At 36.8% G+C, this 27,874-nt stretch overlaps 2 protein-coding genes across 2 annotated transcripts; both read right to left on the bottom strand.

The window, feature by feature from the left end:
- Positions 1-10,105: 10,105 nt before the first annotated feature.
- On the bottom strand, positions 10,106-11,257 carry LOC121419893 (synaptogenesis protein syg-2-like). Its single transcript, XM_041614371.1, has 2 exons — positions 10,920-11,257; positions 10,106-10,548 (listed from the first exon to the last, which is right to left on the bottom strand). The coding sequence occupies exons 1-2, from the start codon at positions 11,176-11,178 to the stop codon at positions 10,106-10,108; spliced, it is 702 nt and encodes a 233-aa protein (XP_041470305.1). The 5' UTR covers positions 11,179-11,257.
- Positions 11,258-24,158: 12,901 nt separating this feature from the next.
- Positions 24,159-26,831, bottom strand: LOC121419603 (synaptogenesis protein syg-2-like). The gene is made up of 4 exons (XM_041614060.1): positions 26,523-26,831; positions 25,384-25,716; positions 24,938-25,033; positions 24,159-24,391 (listed from the first exon to the last, which is right to left on the bottom strand). The coding sequence occupies exons 1-4, from the start codon at positions 26,704-26,706 to the stop codon at positions 24,159-24,161; spliced, it is 846 nt and encodes a 281-aa protein (XP_041469994.1). The 5' UTR covers positions 26,707-26,831.
- Positions 26,832-27,874: the final 1,043 nt, after the last annotated feature.

The following is a 27,874-nucleotide window of genomic DNA, read 5'->3' as shown; positions in this document are numbered from 1 at the left end:
GCCAACTAACCAAAATGATAGTTCGGTCGCTGGGAATGACCCGATGCTTTTACAAGTGATTGAAGTCGGTGAATCTTCTTGAACGTATAAGACTGTTGATAGTGACTGGTTACCTCCAGTTAGAAAGAGCAGCACACTGGCTGGCATAACTGTATGCATTAGAAAATTAGAAAAGAAGGGTGAGGGAAAGAGGGAGAAAGATATGATATGAGACAGGCCCTTTTTGGAAAGCAGTTTAGAAACTTCATGATACCATGCAAATAAAAAAAAATCAGAAGACGATATGATTAGTCAATTAACGTACTCATTATCCCTGAACTGCTAAATAGTGCTTAGAAGCACCTGGTTCGACGCAAAGTGTCAGCTTAATCAAACTATTTTGGATTAACAGTGTATTACAAAAACAGCAAGTACTGAAAACCCAGGGATGACAACATCGTGTATATGTATGAAAGTTTTCCTCATGAAAAATACATACCACGAACATTAAGAGTAACTAAGTATCTAATAGTCCTTTGTAGATCTTGGTGTGATACGATGCAGCTGATGATCTTTCCGTGATCGTTTCTGGTGGGTGTGATTGTCAAAGATTTACGAGAGATGTAATATCCGTCTTGAATGTCATCAGACTGATCGTGATTAACAACGGTCACATCCTCTGGTATTAGCCATTGCAGAACTGCAGGAGGCCTTGCCCGATTTGCTCCACAGGTGATGATGTACGGATCTCCAGCAGTTATACTTATGTTAGCGTAGTTCAAGTATTGCCAGCCTGATTGGGTATCAGATACAAAGACCCTTGCTGGTGGAACTGGAGGAAAAGAATGCGTTTTTATTCAGGATTGAAATCCAAATGTGACAGTTCTTCTAAATTCCTATTCTTACATGTCTTATGCTTCAGTTATTCATATCATTAATTGGTTTTCTTGCAATCTTAATTAGCTTCTTTTGCGTGTCTTTTACACTATAACTCACGAGTTTTCTTTGATACTAGGGACATCTAATAGTTCAACGAATCTTCAGTAGATAGTGAATACCTATACGACTGCATTGTTCAAGTGCTGCCCTTGACATGGGCAGTAGTAAAGCTACAAGAATGCCCTCTTGAATGGCTTTCATCACAAACTTTGTGTATCATTGAAGAATGTCAGTGGCATTGTGAAAAGCACTGCAATATTCGATTTCTGTCATGTTCATATTATGTATTTCATATGTAATATTCTCTCCCAGAAATATTAATAATTCTATAGAGAGTAAAGTTTACTCCTATTTCAAAATAGAGTGGTGTGTCTTAACAGTTCGTGTAAAGCTTATCTGTGAATTTTCATTAAAAAAAATCTCAACAAGAATTTATAGATAACGTTAACAAGAATTTCAACGTGTGTATATTCTTATAATAACAAGCAGATAGGTAGCATGGCCCTTGTATGAAATGACACTGACGAGATGAGGATGATGGGTTCCTGTAGCAATAAACTGTCCTGATAAGCATAGAAATACACGAAAAGCCACATTAGCAAGAAACGTATAATTAGACCAATCCTGAAAGTGTGCAGGAATTTGATTTCAATATTTGTGTTTAATTGGTAATGAAAAATATGGCTTTCCACCTTCGTTATTACCTGGATTTAGTGCTTCCAAGTGTTCATTCGCTGAACGTTGTCCATCTGTGTTAAAAACACCGCATGTGTATCTCCCATTGTCACCAGTGGTCAAATTGATTATTGTAAGGGATGTGCTGCGGTCATCTCCCAATATCTTGTACTTTGAAGGATCGGAAATAGAAGTTGTACAGATACTCATAGGAGTGCATGATTCATAAGCTACCTGGATACCCTCATGTCTCCAATGTACGGTGCGGCCAGTCGAAGGAGGCGAGTAGATGCACGTCATCGTAAAATCTTCTCCTTTGACGGGTAGGGACAACCTTGGTTGGAAAGAAATCGTTCCTGAAGACAAGGAAGAGGGCGAGCCTGCAAATGGATTGGTAAGGTAGGAATTCTTTTAACAACCATTGTAAAGATTAAGTCATTGCTTATCCATAGTACTTTACAAGATAGCATCTGTTTTATATCAGTAGGTGCAAAGTTGCGGTTTTCAAGATTCGAACGGATATTTGACTCTAGGGGTGCAAATTTTCACTTGTTTTAGTTTTTTTGCTGCACATTTCTTTATTTAGTTATTATACATTTCTATTCAGAAAAAACTTATTCAGCTCTAGATAATGAATCATGAGCACATATTTAATAAACAGGCTTACAATTGGTCCTTGTTAAAGTTTATATAAATTATGATCATGTACATTGCCCTTTTTTCGGATTGTACCTTTGTGAACCTAATGTTTCTGTATTTTATGCAGTTTATACGTCCTCTCCAAATTCATTGCTCATTAAGGGCATTCTGAGACAAATACCGGAATTAAGAATGGAAGAAAGCGGGGTTTTTTTTAAGGGGGACCATTTGCAGACAGTCTGAATGCAGTGGGCCATAACCTCACTTCAAATTATCTTACAGAATAGAATATTGTTTACTTTATTCATAGCCTGTATTTACTACAAAGAGAAATGCTAAGAGCCAAAATGTATGCCTATGGTGTTTAATCTTATGAAATCGACTCACCATTACCAAAGAAGAAAAGAGCAAACAAGCACCAAATATGGCATGCCATTTGAGATCAGAGTGATAGCATCCAATCCAATAATCCAGGTAAAAAGTTAACATTCATTATCAAAATGCAAGACAGCTACAGTTGGTGAGACAAATTTCGTTTCTAGAAGACATCCACGATGTGTCCCGAACACAGTGAAGCAATAGTGATGACAATGAAATTTGTTCGATTACTTTCAATCATCCATGCCGTTAAAGCACATTACGAAAAAACGACATGATGTCTTAAGTTGTCAACGGTTGAAAATGAAAGTACGATGTTATATATATTAAATATATTAAGTGTATGGCGGCATTTCAATGATCTGGCGAGAGAGTGTGCTCTTTCTCTTATCCGATTTGAGGTTGAAGTTTGCATAACCTACTTACATCAAACAATGGAGTGGGATGGCGTCCAGAGAACCGTAACGACACATGTGCCCAAACGAACACAATCAGAGGTAACTCAGTGAAAGTGTTCCTGAACACATTTATTGTGTGTAAAGTTCACCCTATTGATCCTAATCGACACCGCTAACTCTTAGCATGCCACTGCCGTTAATCGGCACTCAAATAATACACAACAAATTATCAATTTACAACCTAGCCACTCCATGCCATAACTTTTTTTCAACATGTTTTTATTAGGATTTCATTTAAATGAATTACATAAACTGCAGATAACCCCCCTACACATACACACAACTTTGAAATTACTTATTAAATCACATGTCATTAACTTAATAAAGGCCTTATTTACTGACGTCATCGCAGCTCCATCTAGAGGCTGATACCAATTTAATGCATGCGTTGGTAATCTGCAGCTTTCACTTCTCTGACATCCACGTTTACGTGTATTGCACCTTGTCAAGGTATAGTCCTGATTTCTCGTTATTCCATTTAAGTTAATCTTTTGATTACATTAGGTCCTAAGAAAACATCGGGTATACCCCAATCAACCAAAATTGCGTGTGTCTATATGCACCGCCAATCTATTCTTCACTAACCTTTAGTTAAATGTAGCAAAATCATCGTTGAGGTTGTTAACAAGAGTGTTCACTTTTTTTTCGATGTGTATTTTGAAATGGTACTTGGCGGGGTTTTTTATTACCATGAACACGTTCCCACGCAATCTATTCATAGCAGGAATTACTTGAATCATTCTTGTCAACCCTGCCCATCCACAACATCAGACAGAACAAAACTATGAAACAGGTTTTATCCCTTTTGTTTATATTTTTGCTGAATCAATCCAACAACATGAGAAAAAATATATGTATATACATCATATGCCATATGCATAGACCACTGTTGAAATAAAGATGCAACAACTGTATTGTCACCATTGATATACTGGTCATTAAATGTTAGACATGGATTAATAAATATCTAGTTAAATCGTCTGCCTAGTGCATAGAGGATCAATTATTTACGGAAGTGTTAATCCTCATCACAATTTTTAACTGGAGTACTTGGGGGTACTCAGTTAACAATATGAAGTCACGTGTATGGTTGGAACAATATTCAAGATTATAACAGCATCATCACTTTCTGTGCGAACATAAAATAATTACTTTGAGAAACATTCCTAAGAAATTTCATGCGTTTTGACCCCCCCCCCCCCCGGGAAAAGAATATGGGTACGGCCATGATAAACCTTGCTTTAATTATCGAAATGGAGCATTGTCGAGTGGAACTGCGGAAATTCATTTGAATTCCGTTGTCAATATTTATGTATATTTTTCTTCGTTGTTCATTTTTTTTATAACTGAATAATCTGGTGATTTTCGGTTTTCATTACAGTCATCGTCCTGATCTAAGGTTGAAATTATATTTGCAAAACCTTTGTGTTATTCACGGAACACAAAGTGGATGAAGTAGGTTGAGTTGCCTGACAGAGAAGACGTTTGCCGTGGTCAAACCTATTTGTAATGATGGTCAGAGTGCTTTCAGCATCATATCGATCAGCACTATTAATGGATGTCTTCACAGATGAATTGCCTGTGACGTTCCTTGACCCGATATACCAGTGGATGTGAGGAGCGGGGTATCCATTAAGAGCTGTACATGTTATGTTGGTCTCAGAGCCTTCGAGCATATCACCACGGACAATCATTACGACATTGTCTGGTAGACCTTCAGACAAACATAAAAAGCTATTGGTCATAGTCAAACTTCAGCTGTAGAATTAAGCTTCTTTTATATTATACATAGCCCGGACAGTATATTGGGAATCAAACGAAATAATTTTAAACCATCACTAACAGCAAAAATGATTTTATTTATTGAAAAAAAAACACATGAGTAGCTATCTTTTAGTTCTTTTCAGGTTTGGTTAGGCTATTTGAGATGAATTTTCATTGATGATCTTTTATCAGTTAACAATATTGACTCTAGGTTTTAAAGATATTGAAGGAAACAACTCACCGTAAACAAATAGTCTAACTGTCAGTACTTTAACAAAGAAAACATCGTCCATATTCGAGAAACATACAATGTGCATTCCATTGTTCGTGGCATCTGGTCTAATGGTAATGGTACTTTCAGTGTCAAACAAAGTGTCGTCTAAAACGCTCCTATTACTTGATACATTTGCGTGGATCGGAGTCCTGCCAAAGTCACCAACTAACCATAATGATAGTTCAGTTGCTGGGAATGACCCAATACTTTTACAAGTGATTGAAGTCGGTGAATCTTCTTGAACGTGTAGGACTGTTGAGAGTGACTGGTTACCTCCAGTTAGAAAGAGCAGCACACTGGAAGGAAGAACTGTATGCATGGCAAACAAGAGAAGAATCGTAAGAGAAAGTACTAGAAAGAAGAATGAAGCATTGTATGATATGCAGACAGGCCCTTTGTGGAAAGCGGTTTTGTAACTTAATGATACTGCGTGTAAATAAATAAGAGATGATCTCAATATAAAAAAATAGATAAAGAAAAATCGTGTGGACTGCGGAATGATGCTTGGAAACAGCTCGTTCGTCCTTTTGTAGATATGCATGTAAATAGATTGAAATGGAGCTTAAATCGACGTAAAGTGTTAGCATATTTTGTCCAATGCTTAAGCTATGGTGAATGAATTGAGTGTTTTGCAAGAACTGAAAATCTAGGATTCCCTGAATGACACATACCATGAACATTCAGAAGAAATGAGGATCTAAGACTCCTTTGTATTTCCGGGTGTGATGCGATGCAGCTGAGAATCTTTCCGTGGTCATCTCTCGTGGGTGTGATCGTCAAGGCTTTCCGGGAGATGTAAGATCCGTAATGAATGACATCAGATTGATCCTGATGAACAACGGTCACGTCTTCTGGTACTAGCCATTGCAGTACTGCGGGAGGCCTTGCCCTATTTGCTCCACATGTGATGCTAAACGACTCTCCAGCAGTTATACTTATATTGGCGTTGTTCAAGTATTGCCGTCCCGATTGGGCGTCAGAAATGAAAACCCGTGAGGGTGGAACTGGAGAAAAACACAGTACATTAGAAATAAACACCCTCATCCCAAATAGCTCTTTACCATTTCAGTTTTTAAATGATTAATCACTTAATGATTTTTTTGTTGGCGAGTATGAACTCATGCAAATTTTTCAAAGGGCTAAATAAACAAATAAATAATAAAAAACAATAAAACAGTCATAATATTATTTATATTATGTATAACCTGTATTCATATTTATTAACTTCTTACAAATAACACGTCGGAAAGAGCCCGTTATATGAAATGATACAGAAAGCAGGAGGTGACGGAGGTTATGTAAAACTAAAAATATCTACAATTAAATCACCTTTCACATGTTTGGTGAAAAAAAGCATCGTCGATAGAATCTTTGCAGTTTGATCGTAGGCCTTTTCACACGTTAATCCTGAATTCATCTTTAGAATCACTTGAACTTTCACACAGAAGATTCGTACCGTAATTTGGGTAAAATTTTACTGGAACTTCCCTCCGGAGTCGAATTGGACTTCGTGATTGTGATTAGCGTTCATGATTCAAGTTTGGTTTCACACGTTCTAAAAAAAGGCATTACCATTAATTTTTACACCGGAATCCTTATTCAATTTTTTTTTTACTGCTTAAACAGCGAATAGTCTCGGGCTCTAGGTAAAATTATTTAGATATTTCATTAAGATGTATTTTCAGTGGGTAAGAATGATGGCACAATACTGGATGAGTATTAAGCATACGCATTCGTAGATATTTAATTTTATATCATCACGCTCATTGTGGTTAACTACTTCGTAGGGATGTTTTTTTTTTTAATTTCAGTAAGAACATGGTCATGATTTAGAAATTACTAACATTAAAATGATGTTATGCGTCGCAAAATAGCGTGCTTGGTTAAACAAAAATCTTAGCTACGTGGAATGAAATGTCACCAATGCTGTCAAATCTCCCTTTTGTTCTTACCTCGATTTAGTGCTTTCAGTATTTCAGTCGCTGAACGTTCTCCATGTAGGTTAAATACATTGCATGTGTATCTCCCATTGTCACCAGTGTTCAAATTGATTATTGTAAGGGATGTGCTGCGGTCATCTGCCAATAACTTGTACTTTGTAGGATTTGAAATATTGGGTGTTCATTCACTTGCAGTTGTGCACCACTCAGACGCAATTGGTGTTTCTTCGTGTTTCCACTTGACAGTGCGAACATTCGAAGGAGGGAAATAGGTGCACTCCATCGTAAAATCTTCTCCTTTGACGGGTAGGAACTGCCTCCGTTGAAAAGATATCGTGGCTGTTGACATGGTAGAGCGGGAGCCTGTAAATGGATTGTGTAGGAATACTGTCAATTATTAGTGATAGCAGAAGTATTGCTTCTTCATAGTACTATACAGGGTGGGCATTTATTTTAGACTCTCAAGGGTTGAAAAATTGCATCCTTCTAGATTTGCGTTGATTTTTTACTCAAACATGTCAAAAAGGGTTCAAAATTGCACTTGTTCAAGTTTTGCTGCAGGTTGTACCATTTTGCGAAGGATAACACCCTTCGTGCACCTTAAATGCGTAACACAGTCCATGGTCTTTAGATGGATATATGCCCAGGAAGCGCATTCCGAGACAGACGTGAACAACGCAATTAAGTGAAAGAAAAAAAAATCTGATCCTGCTGATGGCAAGCATGAATGGGAAGACATTTTTTTGTCAGCAGTCTCTGAAAATAATAATACAGTTACGGAAGAAGTCATACTTTCTATATTCTTTGTTTTATTAACAGCCTACCTTTACAAAGAGAAGAAAAAACGGCTACAATCCAAATATGTATAGATTCAATTTTATTCAAATTTAATCAAATTCGACGTACCTTTGCCAAAAACAAGAAGAGCAAACAAGCACCAATTTTGATAAGCCATTTGAGATCAGAGTGATAGTATCCCATCCAATAATCCTGATAACAAAGAAACATTCAATATCAAAATTCAAGATAGTTGCAGTAGGTGAGACAAATTGTTTTTTAAGACATTCCCGATGTGTCTAAAACACATTGATGTAATAATGATGACGGTGAGATTTATTCGCTTACTTTCGCTAGCCTATGCCGTTAAGCACATTTCAAAAGTGCATGTTCGGCTTTATGTCTTAGTTTGTCAGCGGTCGAAAATGAAAGTACGATATTTCATATATCAAATATATAGCTGCATTTGTTCGGACGACAGAGTGTGCTCTTTCCCATAGCCGGTTAAATGTCGAGGTTGCTTAACCGAGCATACAATGGATTGGGAAGGCGTTCAGAGAACTGCCACGACACATACCCTTCGGGATGACCTTATGCAATGACATCATCGCACCGCGATCTTGCCTGACATGCCTTGTCGATCTTCAACTGGCGCAAACCATAAGCCAACCCTTCCTTGAATGTTTGACACATATGCGCTTCTTATTGAGATGACTTTGATAACCTGAAGAAAGGATTTCATTCATTTTACTTCAAATTTTCTATTGAAACACATTTTTTGCATTTTGGTGACCTCTGAAAGTTGGATCAGGGAAAGTCACATCTACCCTTATGTTGCCTAAGCGCAACTGCATACCAGTCATTCTGTCTAATATAAAACATTATTTGTTTTATTCCTACCGAATTAATTTCTACAACTTGCTGGCTGTGATGGCTTCCGGTACCAGCAGAGAAAAAAGAAAAGAACTGTTGAACATTATGAAGAGATCTGGATATACGAATCTGATTCATGATATCGCCTTCTTGTCTTTGGCTCTCTCAAAACAATTTAGTCTGAATTTGTGTTTGTGTGTGTCCCGTCTCCTTCATTGCAGATTTTCATTGATGGTTATAAACATATACAGTCATTCATTATTTTAGCCCACTGTATCTTTTAGCATTACTATCAAAGGCAATGGTTTGTATTTTGTTGATATTCTGTTATCCATGTGTGAAATATGACAATAAAATTTTAAAAATACAAGCTGATCGACCTAGCGACATTATATCTGTATGTCCAGCTCTGACGTACATAGGTTCTCAGGCAGCGAGGATAGTCGAAGATGTCGCCTGGTGTTGACTGACGATGAACCAAGAAGGTGTATCGGGTCTAACTACAGTGTAAAGTTAATTTATTTAAAAATAAATGATAGTTAGCTAAGTAGTTTATCTACATGTAAGTAAGTCTATAGACACAACAGGTGGATTATACTTATGTCATTAAGAAAATTCAGTTAAAAATCAATTCAAAAGACGATAACTGAGCTGGCCCAGAAACATTTCTGTTGTCCATAAATAATCTACAGATATTAACAAAATCTACCAATCAGATATTACACAAAAGTTATAAACATATACTAAAATTGTTCAAAACTCTATGGACTTCCTATAATGTACAAGCATCGAAAATCATATTGAATAACTAGGCACCTGTTACGTTTAGAACCATGCTATCATTCACAGACCAAGTGGTGGATAATGTAGGTAGAACTGCCAGGCACAGGAGATGTTTCCCATGGTCCAACATCTTTGGTACGAAAGTTAAAGTGCTTTCAGCATCATATCGACCTGCATCATTTTCAAAAATATTCAGGGATGAATGACCTGCCATATTTTTTTATCCTATGTACCAGTAAATGCGAGGAGCTGGGTACCCATTGGCAGCCTTGCAGATCACGGTACCTTCTGTCCCTTCTTTTAATTCAGCAGGTAAAGTCATAATGACCTCATCCGGTGGTGCTGTAGCATGTTAAGAGAAATGCAAAAAGTGACATGTTCTATTAAAGCATCAAAATCATTAGCGGCCATGGGTGATCTGCTTGATGAAGCTTCATGTAGCAAAAATAAACATGTCGGCCTAATTAATTACAATATATTGCTTTCCCAAACGCCCATTCTAGAAGATCATAAATATATCGGCCACATCGAAAATACATCGAATTGTTATATCAACGACTACTACTACACCTACACACACACACACACACATACACACCTTCCTTGTTATAAAGCTTAGTAACGTTTCAGTCACTAACTGCCCCCAGAGACGTCTGTAAAATGCCAACAGAGACATGCGCACACATGTACATGTATATATAATAGAGATGAAATATACACTTACCATACGTTGATATTGTAACAAAGTGTCGTTCGATAAAATCTTCACTCAGATATACAAAGCACCAGAGAATCAACCCCTGATACTTCCTATACAGATGGAACTTGTAAGTACTAAAGGTATCAAACAGACTGCCGTCTACAGCATTTTGAGTCTTCGACCGACTAATACTTCCAGGAGGAATAACAGGGTCGTCAATTCTCCATGTCAGTTCAACTGCCGGTCGTGATCCAATACTTTGACAGCTGATCGAAGCCGAGGAACCTTCTTGAACGTAAATAACTGTTGGTGATGTCTGGGTGTCCTTGTCATTTCCAGATTGAAAGATTGTCGTGCTAGAGGGAAGAACTTTATAAGGAAAAATTTTAAAAAGATGGAAGAGGGTATAGTGTATTTCAATTTTAATTTGCTTGTGTTTATAACATGCAACAAATTTCATAACTTTTTATGCATTGTGTAATGATGAGAATCAAACTTGAACTTGGACATCGATCAATTCAATCAATAAAAATTGAACTACGTGGGATAGATTTTATGGAAGAACCCTTAGTAGATTGCGAAAAACACAGACTCATCTAACAACAGTAAATCTCCCTCCAAACTGTGGATTAAAAGATGAGGGAAATTATTTTGTTGCCCTTTGATTTAAGGCCCTACTAAATATCGGAACAGACATATTGAACTTCTTGTTTTCTTTTCCTTCGATGGCGTTGACATACCGTTAATATTTAGGTAAACACTACACTGACGATAACTCGGGAGTGTTTGATGAGAAGTCAAGCAGCTAATATGCTTTCCTTGATCACTCGCTGAGGGCGTGATAGTAACAACCTTCCGAGACGTGTAGCTGTTGTCTTCTACGACATCAGTTTGAAGTTGTTGATTTGAAATAAGATCATCTATCACAACCCAGTTTAGAATTGCAGGAGGCCGTGCTAGCAATGCTTTACATGTTAAGATATTTGGCTCTCCGGCCATTACCGTTACAGTGGAGTTATTGGAACAGTGACGGCTCGATCTATCGGCAACTATGACGATTGTAGGTAAAGCTGTGAAAGAAGAGAGAAAATTAATGAGCAGTTTACAATTACAGTTACGTCACTATTTTTTTTATTGTTATTTTTGCAACATTGTATGTTCATTTTCAATAGATAATTATAAATCATCAATTATCTATTTGGATTGTTTTACGTTAAATAAACGTACTTGTGGATGCCGATTAAGCTTCCATTGTACATTATTTGAAAATATTGTAGGTTAAAAAGTATTTATCTCATATGCACAATAATAACACACAAGTGGATTGGCTTCCAGTAAAGTAATGACATCGACAAATCGAATAAAAAACATTGGGTTTTATTTTTTTGTTCTTATATTATGTCTGGTCATGGTTTTCCGCTGATGAAAGTTTTCTGCCATTGAACTTTCCTTTCTCAGTTTCCAATTTAACCTAGAGCGATCGCGCTTCACGTAGTTCTAAAATCTGCATAATTATTTTCTAAATATAGCTATGATAAAATCGTACTGCGTTTTGCATTTTGAGTCTAACGATTTCATCGTCCAAATCGAGTTGATTTTCATTTGAATGTTATTTTTAAACAATTACTGCACCTGGCAGAAACGGCGTTACGTTTATGCTCCTTGATACTGTATTGTAGGGAGAGGCAGTTTGGCGAACAGAACAACTGTAATGGCCACCGTCGTCACCAATCAGTTGTTTTATCGTAAGATTAACACTGGAGTAATCTGCCACCAAGTTGAACTTCCGTTGGTCTACAACAGTAAACCTACAGGACCGATTTTCCTGACAATCGCATGTTGCGAGCGATTTACCATCCTTCTGCCACGTGATCTCCATATTTCTGACTTGTAGTGTGAATGTGCAGACCAGTGTAAAATCTTCGCCTATGACTGGAAGATACTTGCCTCTGTTGATGGTCACGCTAAATCCTCCGGCTTCTGCGGGATAGACAATTTTGCCAATGAAGATGAATAAGTTGGCGTCATTTCTCCCGAATTAATGCAATGAAAATAATTTCAGTCAGTGTGTAAGGGGTATCATTATGAATGGATGATTTTACTGCCCATTCTATCATTTTACCTTTTTTCAATTTTTAATACACTTATTAATTTATTTCCCTAGTAATTCATTTCATAACTGCTATAATACCTCATTCACTGATTAATTGGTATCATCGATTGAATTTCTTTCCGAAGTCAGTAAGAGAACTTTTATATATCACCAGATGCTCACCGTTTCATAATGACGGCTAATATTTTTATCCCTTGTTCATCTTCTTATTGTATTGAAATGTTCTCCAAAATACATGTTTGTCAATAAGCCACTTTGTAGAACGTATTTGAGCGCGTGTAGATGCGTTGTAATGTGGTATTGTGGAATAAATTTATCACATACTGTACTACGGTAAACTTGATGTAGATTACAGTAATCATTTCATCGTTAACGGAAAATGGGCCAAATTTAGAAATGAATCGAAACGTAAACCTACCACAACTGAAGAGCGTTAGAACAAGAACAACCACAGCGTGTCCACAAGCGCTTGTCATCATGCCAAATCTGGCTGTACAAAAACTTGCTTTCAGAATGACATGAAATCCAACAAAGGCAAATAGACTCTTATAAAGTCAAACCTGCAGGAGACTCCCACTTGCTATACACTTTGGGGAAGAAAATCGCTAGTACTGTGTAAGACGAGTGCTACTGGTTTTCCTTTTCAACTCCTGATTCGGTTTCGTGTGCTATTTAACATTAGATAAGTAATATCTACAGCATTTATGGTCCAAGAGGTCGCCATTCCCTTTCGCAGAATGATCGTATAGATTACAGCTATTTAAAAATCTTCGAGCAACACGTTGAAAGCTGGTGCTGGTGAAAAACATTTTTGTCAATATTACAATCTGAAATAAAGCACACACTAGAAATAACATCAGCATCAGCGGCCGCGGAAACGGAAGGGGGGCTGCGGGGAATTTAGCCCCCGCGCTTTTTCCCAAACCGTGAACAAAACGCAAGAATGACAATCTGATTATGATTCTTTGCATGGATGGTTAGTCCCCCCCCCCCCCCTCCTTCAAAAATGTAATTGGAAAACATCGAAAATCATATTGATATGATACTGAAAATCTTGGCACCTGTTATGTATAAAACCATGCTATCATTCACAGACCATGTGGTGGATAATGTAGTTAGAACTGCCAGGCACAGAAGATGTTTCCCATGGTCCAACATCTTTGGTATGAAAGTCAATGTGCTTTCAACATCATATCGACCTGCATCATTTTCAATAATATTCAGAGATGACCTGTCATATTTCTTGATCCTATGTACCAGTAAATGCGAGGAGATGGGTACCCATTGGCAGCCTTGCAGATCACGGTGACGTTTATCCCTTCTTTTAATTCAGGAGGGAAAGTCATTACGACCTCATCCGGTGGTGCTGTAGCATGTTCAGGGAAATGCAAAAAGTGACACGTTCTATTAAAGCATTAAAATCATTAGTGACCTGCTTGATATAGCTTCATTTAGAAAAAAATAAAAAAATCGGCCATAAATAACAATATATTGCTTTCCAAAACGCCCTTTCTAGATGATTATAAATATATTAACCACAACGAAAAGACATCCAATTGTTATATCAAAGAATACTACACACACACACACTCTATGCAGTGTGTGTATATATGTATGTATATATATATATATATATTTATTTATATAATTGAGATGAAATATACACTAACCATAGGTTGATATTGAAGCAAACAGTCGTTCGACAAAATCTCCACCCAAAGATACAAAGCACCAGAGAATCAGCCCTTGATACCTCCTATACAGATGCAACTTCAAAGTACTTTTGGTATCAAACAGACTGCCATCTACAGAATTTTGAGTTTTCAACAGACTTTTATTTCCAGGAGGAATACCAAGGTCGTCAATTCTCCATGTCACTTCAACTGCCGGTCGTGATCCAATACTTTGACAGGTGATCGAAGCTGAAGAACCTTCTTGAACAAAAATAATTGTTGATGAAGTATGGTGGTCTTTGTCATTTTCATATTGAAAGATCGTCATGCTAGAGGGAAGAACTTTATAAGAAAGGTGAAATAAAGTTGGAAAATTTGCGATATACTGTATGTCAATTTGAAGCTGTTTGTGATTATTAAAAAAAACAAATCCCATTTTATGTCTTTTGTAATGATGGATAAAGAAATGGGTTAGATTTTATGGGAGAACAAAATAATGGATTACAAGAATAATACAGACTTTTTTAAACAGCAGAATATCATTTACTAAACTGAGGAAAATGTCAGGCAGATCACTTTTGTTTTTGGTTTTCTCTTTCATCAATTTTGTTAACATACCGTGAACATTTAGGAAAACAATACACTGACGATTACTCCGGAATGTTTGGTGTGACGAAAAGCAGCTGATGTGCTTTCCTTGATCACTCGCAGAGGGCGTGATGGTAACAACCTTCTGAGACGTGTAGCTGTTGCCTTTAACGACATCAGTCTGATCTTGTTGGTTGGAAATTAGATCATCTGGTACAATCCAGTTAAGGACTGCAGGAGGCCTTGCTTGCGATGCTGTACATGTTTTAGCACATTTGGCTCCCCGGCTATTACCGTTCTAGTGGTCTTATCGGAGCAGAGACGGCTTGATCTATCGGTAACTATGAAAACTGAAGGCGAAGCTGTGAAAGAAGATATAAAATTAATGGGGGGTGTACTATTACAGTTATACACAATTATTTACAATTTAAGTAGGTTCAATGTGTGGGGGTGTTTATTGATTTCTTAGAAAGATGAGCTAAACAATCCGGATGCCCATGAACACAGGTCTTTTCAACGACAGTTTCAGAAACAAATCTTTGAATTATCTTTTTTGTCACATCATGGGCAGTGACGAAGAGTGTAACTTTTCTTTCATTTTTGAGAGCTGCACTCCTTTTAAAATCTACAATTTCATTTCTACGCCATATGTTTTATTCACTATCTTTTCTTGGAGTATGTTACATTTAACAGATAAAAGTACGTATATTTGTGGATATCGATAACTGAGCCAACCAGTGTGTTGGCTCAGTTGGTAGAGCGTTCGTCTCACAACCTGGAGGTCGGGGGTTCAAACCCCGGCCGCGTCAGACCAAAATACGTTAAAAGATTGGAGTTGCTGCTACCCTGTTTAGCGTTTAACGATTATAGGGATAGAGCCTCGTCGATCTGGCGCTGCACGGTGGCTGCCGGGCTCACGATCAATTGGGCTAAGCAAATTTTCGGAGTATTTCATTTTATGTCTATTTCGAACAATAAATTATGGATTTATGGATAAAGCTTCAATCGAATTATGGATAAACACATTCCTAATACTGTAAATTAAAAATATTTTTCTCATTAAACAAGTGTATTTTTTTTACCAGTAAAATAAAGAGCATGACGGTGTATATGAAGAAAATAAGTAATGAATGAAATGTTTTATTCTTTTCGCATTTTCTGTCATGATTGTTATGGTTGTGTGCTGATAAATTTGTTTAGTTTTGTTAATACGTTGTTTCCTTTCTTAGCGTTCAGTGAGCAGAGAGTTATCGCGTTTCACCTACTTCAATAATCTGCATGTTTAATTCTTTTCGAAGCCGTGATAAAATATCGTACTGTATTTCTAATTTAAAATTTCATTGTGAAATTGGGTTGACTTGAATTTGATTAGTATATCTTAAACAATTACTTCACCTGGTAGTAATGGTGTTACGAGCATGCTCCTTGATACTGTATTGTGGGGAAAGGAAGTTAGACGAAGAGAACATTTGTAATGTTAGATTAGCACTGGAGTAGTCTGCCACCAAGCTGAATTTCCATTGGTCTGGAATAGTAAACCTACAGGACCAATCTTCCCTACAATCACATGTTGCAAGTGATTCACCATCCTTCTGCCACGTGACCTCCTTATTTCTGGCATGTAGTGTGTACGTGCAGACCAATGTAAAATCCTCGCCAATCACTGGAAGATACTTGCCTCTGTTGATCGACACATCAAATCCTTCTGCTTCTGCGAGATTGAAAGACAATATTTTGGAATTGAAGATATTTCATTTGGCGTGATTTCTCCCGAATTATTATGCAATGACAATAAATTCATTTCAGTGAGTGTGTAAGGGGTATCATTATAGATTATTCATTTGTCAATATCACTGCTCATTCAATCATTTTATTTTCCTTTTTTTCTAATCACTTGTCAATTTATTTCACTATTTATTCGTTTTATAAATGTTTTAATGAATTATACATTGATTAATTGAGGCTGCGTGTATCTATTTAGAAGGATGGGGTGTGTAAAAATCACCACATGCCCTTACCGGGAATATTTTTGTCCTTTGGTCACACTCTTACGAAATCGAAGGATTCTGTTCTTTATATTATATCAGTAAGTCGCTTTGCATATTGAATGTGAGCACATAAAGATGTGTTGCAAAATAATATTGTCATATAAAAGTACTTATAATATACACACAGTGAACCTTTTGATACGGTGCTCGTTTAATTGTTAACGGAAAATGGGTCAAATACAGATATACCAACGTAAACCTACCACAACTGGAGATGGTTAGAACAAGAACAACCGCAGCATGTTCAAAGGCGCTTGTCATCATATCGAATCTGGCTGTACGGAGACTTGTTTTTAGAACGACTTAAAACTCCAACAAAGGCAAATGTACTCTAATAAAGTCAAACCTGCAGGATACTCCCTCTTCCTATACACTCAGGGGAAAAATCGCTGGTATAGTGTCAAACTAGTTCTACTGGTTTCCTTTTCAACTCCTGATTCGGTTTCGTGTGCTATTTAACATTAATGTCAGTGAGTTAAAGCAAAATCTATCAAGGATTGATTTTTAATGATTTTTTAATGGGGTATGATATAACACGTGAGTGAATGGGGGTCTGTAATACCTATGTGTGCCCTATAGCGCGACTACACTTCTACACTGTCGTTGCTATGGCTGGGCGTCGTCTGCTAGAAATCGGTGGTGAGAATGCCTCAAACAGTTTTATGCAAAGTGATAGGTTTGTTTAACAACAGTTGATAAGTATATAACTCGGCATTAAATGCATTTATCGCTTACGATGCTCGAATGACGCTTTCAAATGTATATTAAATGCTTATTATCATGCAGAAATGCCAAGAGGAGATCAGATCTGGTTAGTTTTGAGAGTGTGAAATCAAATAAATAGGGATTTCAAAATGATAAATAACCTCTAATTATCATCAGTATTCCTATTTTCAATATTTAGAGCACGCAGAGAAAGAAAAATAAACAAAACATTAAAATGCATAAACTTGTCTCCGTCAGATGTTACACATCATAGATTGCGCACTTGATTACTATTCACTTTGTTCAAAGCTCCAGGATAAAGGGGGGAGGGGGTGGAGCTGAGTCGAGGGGACATACCCCATCCTCCAGGTTTGTTAGCAGGGCGAGGTTGATACCTATAGCACCCACCCCCCCCCCTTCTTCCTCTAAATTAACGGTTATAATGAGGAAGAGAGGCGAAATGAGCAAAAGAAATGCTTACACTCTTTTTTTTGTTATCATATATATTTTCTTTTATTTACTTTGTTGATCTTTATGCGAATAAAAATGTAATGAATCACCTCGAACAAAATTAAACATGTAAACAGGAAGTTGTAAATCCACACAATACATATTAAGCCCGTTGATAGTCATCAAGCAAGTAGAACTGTAGCTGCAATACCATAGGAGGCGCACAAAATATATGAATGGAACACTGCATTATTACATTAAAATGAGGGGTGTCTAATGAGACGTTTTCTTTTCTTTTGATACGTATAAAGTATTGATTGCAAGGTATCAATCTCTTCAGGAGAACCCACTCTTTCTTTTGAGACCAAATTTTTTCAACTTTTCGTTATTTGACCCTCAGTATACGGCACACGAGAGTAATTCATCTGCGCGCAAAGCATGTCGGACAGGCATATATTCGTAAAGATCACATGACTTATTGATTGAAATAATTCATTAAAATTAGATCAAATGATTGTATATCAAAAGAAAAACGATAGAGATAATGCTATGTTCATATTCTTTTATTATCAAGGCGTTTGGGGCGGCTAGACTGCATTTTTGTATTTCATTTTAATTATTATTACCCACAATGCAGTTCTGTTTTTCTGGCAATGAACTGGCCGAAATTATGGTTGATTGAGCTGGGCAAGTACCTGATTAACATATCAAGTCTTAATGTACTGTTGTCAGTGAATTAAAGCAAAATCTATCGAAGGATTGATTTTTAATGATTTTTTGATGAGCTATGATATAACACGTGAATGAATGGGGGTCTGTAATACTCATGTGTGCCCTATAGATTACAGCTATTTCAAAATGTTCGAGTTACACGTTGACAGCTGGCGCTGGTGATAAACTATTTTTTTTAGCATTCCAATCTTAAATGAAGCACGCACTGAGACAAACATCACCATCAAGAGCCGCGGAAACGGGGCAGGGGCTGCGGGGAATTCAGCCCCCGCGCTCTTTCCCAAACCGTGAACAAAAACGTAAAAATGATCATCTGATTATGATTCTTTGCATGGATGGTTAGCCCCCCCCCCCCCCTCCTTCAAAACCGTTCCGCGGCCCCTGACGGGTAGGGTCTGCCTTGGTTGAAAAGAAATCATGGCTGTAGACATGGTAGAGCGGTATCCTGTAAATAGATTGAGTAGGAATATTTTCAATTATTGGTAATAACAGACGGATTGCTAATTCATAGTATATTTTCCAAGACGGGTATCAATTTTAGAGTATCAAGAGGTGCAAAGTGGCACCCTTCATGATATTTAACCCAAAAGGATGCACACTTGCACTTTTTTCGAGTTCTGCTGCAGATTTGTTTAATCTTTTTTTTTTGGGGGGTTACCTTTATACAGAGAAACCAATCGATAAATAATCTCAGAGCTGGTTTACATTCGGGCACTTTCAATTATATCATACACAAATTGTTATATTGATTATATACATGTACGTGTACATTTCACATTTTGCTGAATCCACCCTTTGTGAACCTAACATATATTTGTATGATGTAATGCAGTTCATACGTAATTTATAGATGCATAGGCCTATTATACGCATTCTAAGACGAAATCAAACAATGCAATTAGGAATAAAAGAGAGGTTTTTTTATGATGGGAAAATGAATTCTTACAGACAGTATTGGGCCATAACCTCACGTCAAATGATCTTCCAAGATACCGGATGACTTCCTCATGTAATATTGTTAATTTTATTCATAGCCTTTATCTACTACAAAGAGAATTGCTACAGGCCAATATATATGTATTTAAATCTTTTAAATTCGACTTACCATTACCAAGGAAGAGAAGAACAAACAAGCACCAATTATGGTACGCCATTTGAGATCAGGGTGATACTGACCAATCTAAAAGCCTAGTAATAAAGTAACATTCAATATCAAACTATAAGATAATTGCAGTTTGCGATACAAATTTCGTTTTTTAGGAGACATCATCGATGTGTACCAAACACGTTGAAGGAATATGATGACAATTTGTTCGATTCCTTCAGTCGTCCATGCCGTTAAACACATTATAACAGTACGACTTAATGTCTTAATTTGTCAGTGGTCGAAAATGAAAGAACGATGTTATGTCTATAGATTATATTAACTGTATTGCTGCATTTCAATGATCTAGAAACAGAGTGTGCTCTTTTCCCTATTATATTTGAGGTTGAGCTTTGAGGATTGCGTGGAGACAAATGTCACGACACATACTCTTTTAGGGATGGGCTCCAATACACAATAAATCCGAGAAAGTTCAGAAAACCTGTTCCGTAAGCATTTATTTCGTTTAAAATTCATATTGATCGTAATCAACACCGTTAACTTTGAACATGACACTGTAGCCAATCTGCACAAAATAATACACAAAAACACTTATACAGCTACAACCAATCTGAGACATTGGGACTTAAAGTAATGCTAATCAACCAAACTTCGAAATGACTTAGGGCACCACTTGTCTTTCAACTTAAGAACTTATACATTGACGTCATGTCGCGCCGCCATCTTAAAGGCTAATGAGTTTGCTTTGCGTGCGTTGTTGATCTGCAGCTGGCGCATCTCTAACAACTCCGCTTATGTGTATTAAATTTACAGGTTCTCCTTGATCTTTACATCCATTCCACATCTAAAATAAAACCAAGGAATCTATTTTGCAGCTTTGTGGGTTTTTTTTCTAAGTTTCCCCAAGTATATCACACTAATCAAACATGCTTTGTATCAAACTCTTATAAAATATCAGCGCTGTGGTTTAGTTATGAATGGTCGGATTAATTTGAGTTGGTACCATTTCAGTGAGTTTTTTTTCTCTCTCTCTATGCTTGCTCCAGTACCGAGGAATATGATCACAATTCCTAGGTATTTCATTTGAGTTACTCTTGATTACATTAGGACCAGTTAAAACATTAGGTACTTCCATCCTTTTTAAACAATTTGATGCCTCGGTTTTTTTTATGTTTAACGGCAGTCTATTCTTCGATAACAGTTTCTAAACTTTATAAAGATCATCATTTAGATTGTTAAAAAGAGAGTTCACTTTTTTTATTTACATTTTATAACGGTAATTACAACGTTTCGTTATTTCTAGGAACACATTATCACATTTCCCCGCATTTGCATTATAGTGCTTGAGTTATTCATAATCTTGCTAATGCACCACATCCTACTAAAAATGGGTGTTTTGTTGTGCAGGAAACATGCTTTTAAAGTAGAAATATATTGAAAATCGTAAAACTGGAGAATCATATATCACAATAAAGGAGAAAATAAGGAGAACACGATGGTGTACATCATTTATCATAGAGACGGATGAAACTCAGTTAATTGATAGTTTAAAGTTCTCTCTCTGAATGCTTCAAACACGCAGAATTACGTCCGCGAAATTGGGGATTTTTTATGACGTCACTGTCTGTACGAGAGGCGTGATTGGCTCTCCCACGTGAAGCTCCACTTGCATGCAAAACCTGTTGCAAGGGTACATTTTCTCCACATTGTCACTGAATACTTCGATCCCGAAATGATCGAAAGAAAACCCAGAATTTTATCTAGATTTGGATTTTCAAATTGATGATTTTGAGATGAAGAGAATGATGATGAAGTGAAACAACACAGTGACGTAGTTGGAGGTAAATTGGGGGAATTACGCCGATGATGATGATGATGATGAAAATTCAACTTGCAACACAATCACAAGTAAAGTCATGTACATACCGATTCGCTACCAATTAATGCTGCTGGAAGTGCTAGCTACACCGCGCGGGCCAAATTGAATTCATGCTGAACATGAATAACCACATCCAGACAGTCTATCATAAGAAGGAAAATGATGTAACTGTACTTACAAACATGTGAATAATCCGAACCTGAAGGCAAATCAACTCAACGAATAGTACCAGACGATATGGCATATACACTGACGATAAACTTCATGTGACTGGATAGATTGTCACTCGTTCTGTTAGATGTAACTTTTATCTCATTAATTTGACAAAATTACGAAACTCGGGGAATTATTATTCTATATAAAAATATAGTAACATCTCTTATCATTTTTTGAATTATGATAAAACCTGTTTGGAAGGAAAACGTTGGGGTAAATTAAAATTAGATGTAAAAGATCATCCCATCATGCGTAGCATTATGTGATCGTAAACAAACCATCACAACAACACATGCCGTATTGTTTGCTCGCCTTGGCTGAGACTGAGAGAATAGATCTATGCACGTGTTGCACAGCTCTCAATCAGCAAGGAAGGAATACGTGCATGTTTGCGATGGTTTGTTTGCAATGACATACAAGCTACGCATGTTGGGGGGGGGGGGGGATTTAAAAGTAATTTTAGTTTATCTCAACGTTTTCCTTCAAAAGAGGTTTTATCGTAATACAAAAAATAATAAGAGATGTTACTATATTTTTATATATATAAATAATTCCCCGAGTTTCGTAATTTTGTCAAATTAATGAGTTACAAATTACATCTAACAGAACGAGTGACAATCTATCCCAGCCACATGAAGTTTATGGTCGGTGCATATCGTCTGCTGCTATTCGTTGAGTTGATTTGCTTTCAGGTTAATTCGGATTATTCACTTGTTTGTAAGTACAGTTATATCATTATTTTCCTTCTTATGATAGACTCTCTCTGATGTGGTTATTCATTTTCATGGATTTAATTTTGCCCGCGCGGTGTACGTATAGCTACCACTTGTAGCAGCAGCTGCATGAGTTGGTAGCGAATCGGCATGTACATGACTTTACTTGTGATCGTCAGGCAAGTTGAATTTTCATCATAATCATCGGCATTGTTCCCCCATTATTTACCTCCAACTACCTCACTGTGTTGTTCACTTCATCATCATTCTCTTCATCTTTAAAATCATCAATTTGAAAATCCAAATCTAGATAAAATTCTGGGTTTTCTTTCATTTCGTGATAGAAGTATTCAGTGACAGTGTGGAGAAAACGTACCCACGCAACAGGTTTTGCATGCAAGTGGAGCTTCACGTGGGAGAGCCAATCACGCCTCCCGTACAGACAGTGACGTCATCAAATTCCAGTCAATTCAGAGACCGATGCGAGGCATATTTCGGAGGGGCATTTTAGCGTTTTTTAATCGGCGATTTTCACCTTTTTGTATTATTTTCGGTATTTTTGAATGACCCACTGATGATCCCCACATCATTACCTTTCCATTGATATATAATAAGACCACATTCATAATCAATATATTTCTCCTTTAATATTCTGTTTTCCCCTTTTTTTCGGGGGGGGGGGGGTAATTATCAATCTAGCAATATGAGAAACAAAAGGAGTAATATCACATCACATGGACATAAACTTATGCAACTGTTGAAATAAAGAAAGTACAATTGTATCATGAACACTGATATGCTGACCCTGGGTACAGACCCGACATTTAACATTTTACATAGAATTTCTGATAAGATGCATAAGGTTCACCGCATAGATGGTGAATAATTCATAGAAGTATTATACTTCCTATAAATTGGTACTCACTAAACAGCATTAATTATCATGTTTGATTGGAAAGAAATTTTAAAGATTTTACCAGCATGATTAGTTTCTGTGCGAATAGAGAAAATGCATTGATCAACATTGTTGAGAAATTGGATACACAACCTGAAAAATCAAATAATTGAAATAATGATACGTTGAAAGTTAAAGGTTTTGTTTACACATGTACAAAAAGACACTATAAGCCGTTTGAATCTATTTTAGTTTTGCATGTCAGACATTTTTTTTCTGTAAAATGTTCCAACCCAGAGGGCAGAGCCTAAAGAAATCTCTTTACGTCGTTATTAACGTTATTATTAAAAACTACGAAACAATAAATGAATAATCGGTAAAAAACTTTTGACTTTTCGAACAATTTTTCCAAAGCACCCCTTCAATATGAAAGTAAGGCAGACTGTGTAACGATGGCGATGGTGCTTACTATATTCAGAACTGTACGTAGAAGTGAAAGCAGCTCCCCCCCCCCCAAGAAATTTAGAAATTTAGAAAACCTATATTTTCTTAATGATATATTTTTTTACTTCACCAAAACTGTGCACGAAATTCATCATTTTCATTCTAAAAATGTCAAAACATTCCTAAGACAGGTTGCCTCATTCCCTCTTTCAAGTTTTTTTTTCCGAAAAATGTATACGTCTCGCCCCCCTCCCTAGAAAAAATATATCCTTTACAGCCATGATAAACCGTGCCTTAAGAATGGCGATGAGGCATAGCTGATTGGAACTGATATATTCCATTTAAATTACGTTGTTGATATTTGTTTCATTCATCCGTTTCTGTAATTCCTGAATAAGCTGCCATAAATAATTTGTCATTATGGCCAATGGCCTCCTAAGCTTGGCGAGAAGATCAGAGTGCTTACAGCATCATATCGATCAGCGCTGTTGACCAAGATCTTAAGTGATGAGCTATTCGTAATATTTCTTGATCCGATGTACCAGTGGATGAAAGGAGCCGGGTATCCATTACGAGCTGTACAGGTTACGTTAGTCTCTCTTCCATCGAGCATATCACCTTGGACAGTCATTAGTACTTCTTCTTGTAGCCCTTCATAGAAACAAAAAACATTTTTGAAAATTAATCTTTCAGCTAAAGAAATACGCATGGTTTTTAACAGAAACCGGACAGTTTATTGGGGAATCGAATGAATTAATGTTAAATCATCAATAACAACAATGATGATCATTCGTTCCATTAGGGCATCGGAGTAAACAACTACCTTGCAATATTCTCGTTAAGTTTGTCAAATTATACTACATGAATTTTTATTGAATGATCATACTATTTTATCAGTTCTATTTTTCCAATATTATTACTAGTATCTAAAATAATTATGGGACAACTCACCGTAAACAATTAGTCTAACTGCAACCACTTTAACAAATAAGGCATTGTCTATATCGAAGGAACACAGAATGTGCATTCCATGATTTGTGACATCTGGCATTATGGTTATGGTACTTTCGGTGTCAAATAAAGTGTCGTCTAAAACACTCATACTTCTTAAAACATTTGCATGGATCCAAGTCCTGTCAAGGTCGCCAACTAACCAAAATGATAGCTCAGTTGCTGGGAATTACCCGATGCTTTTACAAGTAATTGAAGTCGGTGAATCTTCTTGAACGTATAGGATTGTTGATAGTGACTGGTTACCTCCAGTTAGAAAGAGGAGCACACTGGTCGGTAGAACTGTATCCATGGCAAATTAGAAAAGAAGGGTGAGAGAAAGAGTGAGAAAATAAAATGGAAAGAAATATTGTATGATGTGCGACAGGCCCTTTTCGAAAAAAAAGTTCAGAAACCTCACGATACCATGCTAATAAAAAAAAATCAGAAGATATGATTTATAGTCAATGAATGTACTCAGTATCACAGATCTGCTAAAAGGTGCTTAGAAGCAGCACCTGGTTCGATGCAAAGTGTCAGCATATTCAGACTATTTTGGATTAACAGTGTATTACTATAAAAACAAGTACTAAAAATCTAGTAATAACAACGTCATGTATATGTATGAAAGCTTACCCATGAAAAATACATACCACGAACATTCAGAGTAACTAAGTATCTAATAGTCCTTTGTAGATCTTGGTGTGATACGATGCAGCTGATGATCTTTCCGTGATCGTTTCTGGTTGGTGTGATTGTCAAAGATTTCCGGGATGTGTAATATCCGTCTTGAATGTCATCAGACTGATCCTGATGAACAACGGTCACACCCTCTGGTAATAGCCATTGCAGAACAGCAGGAGGCCTTGCCCTATTTGCCCCACATGTGATGTTGTACGGATCTCCAGCAGTTATACTTATGTTAGCGTAGTTCAAGTACTGCCAGCCCGATTGCGTGTCAGACACAAATACCCTTGCTGGTGGAACTGGAAGGGAAAAAGTGGCATTTTTTTCAGGATTAAAATCCGAGTGTAACAGTTCTTCTTACTGCCTATTCTTATGCTTCATCTATCAATATCATTGATTGGTTTTCTTGCAACCCCACAAAGCTTCTTCCGCGGGTTATTCGCAAAAAGAGTTTTAAAATATAACTTATGAATTTTCTTTGATACTAGGGACATCTAACAGCTCAATGAATAGATCCCAATAGCTATCCTCAGTAGATAGTAAATACCTACGACTACATTGCTCTGGCGTTGTCCTTGGCATGGGTAGTAGTAATGCTACTGGAATGGCCTCCTAACTTGCCCTTATCACAAACGGTGCGTACTATTGAAGAATGTCATTGGCATTGTGTAAACACTGCAATTTTCGATTTCTGTCTTGTTCATATTTTATTTGCCATATATATTAAAGAGAGTGAAGTTTACTTCTATGTCAAAATAGAGTGGTGTATCTTTCCATTTCAGGATTGGCAATCTGTAAAGTTTCATAAATAAACCAACCTCTCATCAGGTATGTATAGCCAACGTTACCAATAATTTAAATGTGTGTATAACCTTATTATAACAAGCAGATAAGTAACATGGCAATTGTATGAAATTACACAGGCGAGATGAGGATGATCGAATCCCTGAAGTAATAGACTGTCTGGATAAGCGTAGAAATACACTAAAATCTACATTGTTGAGAAACGTATTATCAGAACAATCCTGAAAGAGTGGAGGAATTTGATCTCGCAACTTATTTTTATTTGGTTATGAAAAATATGGTTTTTAACCTTCGTTAGTACCTGGATTTAGTGCTTCCAATTGTTCATTCGCTGAACGTTGCCCATCTAGGTTCAAAACATCGCATGTGTATCTCCCATTGTCACCAGTGGTCAAATTGATTATTGTAAGGGATGTGCTGCGGTCATCTCCCAATAACGTGTACTTTGTAGGATTAGGAACAGAAGTTGTACAGCTACTCATCATAGAACTGCACAATTCATAAGCTACCTGGATGCCCTTGTGTCTCCACTATACTGCACGATAATTTGAAGGAGGCGAATAGATGCACGTCATCGTAAAATCTTCTCCTTTGACGGGCAGGGTCTGCCTTGGTCGGAAAGAAATCGTTGCTGAAGACAAGGCAGAAGGGGAGCCTGCAAATGGATTGGGTAGGATCTTTTGGTTCATTATTGTGATAATAAATGTATTGCTTATCCATAGTACTTTACAAGATTGCATCTGGTTTAGAATATCAATATGTTGCGTTCTTCAAGATTCGTACTGGTATTTGACTCAAATGGGAACAAATTTGCACCTTTTCTAGTTTTGCTGAAGATTTCTTTCTTCAGATATTTTACATCTTTATACAGAAAAAACGTAGTCAGCTCTAGATGATAAATCGTGAGCGCAAATGAAAAAAGGATTTACAATTGGTCTCTCTTAAACAAAGTTTATATGAATTATCATGTACATTGCACTCTTTGCTGCTTGCACCTTTTGTGACCTTATGTTCCTGTATTTTATGCAATTTAAACGTCATCATCAGATGCATATGCTCATACAGAGACAAATAGCGGAATTAAAAATGGAAGAAAGATTTTTTTTAATGAGAAAACAACCATTTACAGACATTTGAACGTAGTGGGCCGTATAACCTCACTTAAAATTATCTTACAGAATAGCGGACGACGTTCTATTGTAATATTGTTTTATTTTATTCATAGCCTATATCAACTACAAAGAGAAATGCTACGAGCCAACATGCATGGATATTAATCTTACTCGACTTACCATTACCAAAGAAGAGAAGAGAAAACAAGCACCAAATATGGCATGCCATTTGAGATCAGAAGGATAGCATCCAATTCAATAATCCTGGTAACAATATAACATTTATTATCAAAATGTAAGACAGTTACAGTAGGTGAGACATATTTCGTTTCTAGAAGACATCCACGATGTGTCCCAAACACAGTGAAGCAATAGTGATGACAATGAAATTTGTTCGATTACTTTCAATCATCCATGCCGTTAAAGCACATTACGAAAAAACGACATGATGTCTTAAGTTGTCAACGGTTGAAAATGAAAGTACGATGTTATGTATATTAAATATATTAAGTGTATGGCGGCATTTCAATGATCTGGCGAG

This window comes from Lytechinus variegatus, chromosome 8, assembly GCF_018143015.1.
Source record: "Lytechinus variegatus isolate NC3 chromosome 8, Lvar_3.0, whole genome shotgun sequence".
Lineage (NCBI taxonomy): Eukaryota > Metazoa > Echinodermata > Echinoidea > Temnopleuroida > Toxopneustidae > Lytechinus > Lytechinus variegatus.
This window is presented reverse-complemented; position numbering and strand designations above follow the sequence as displayed.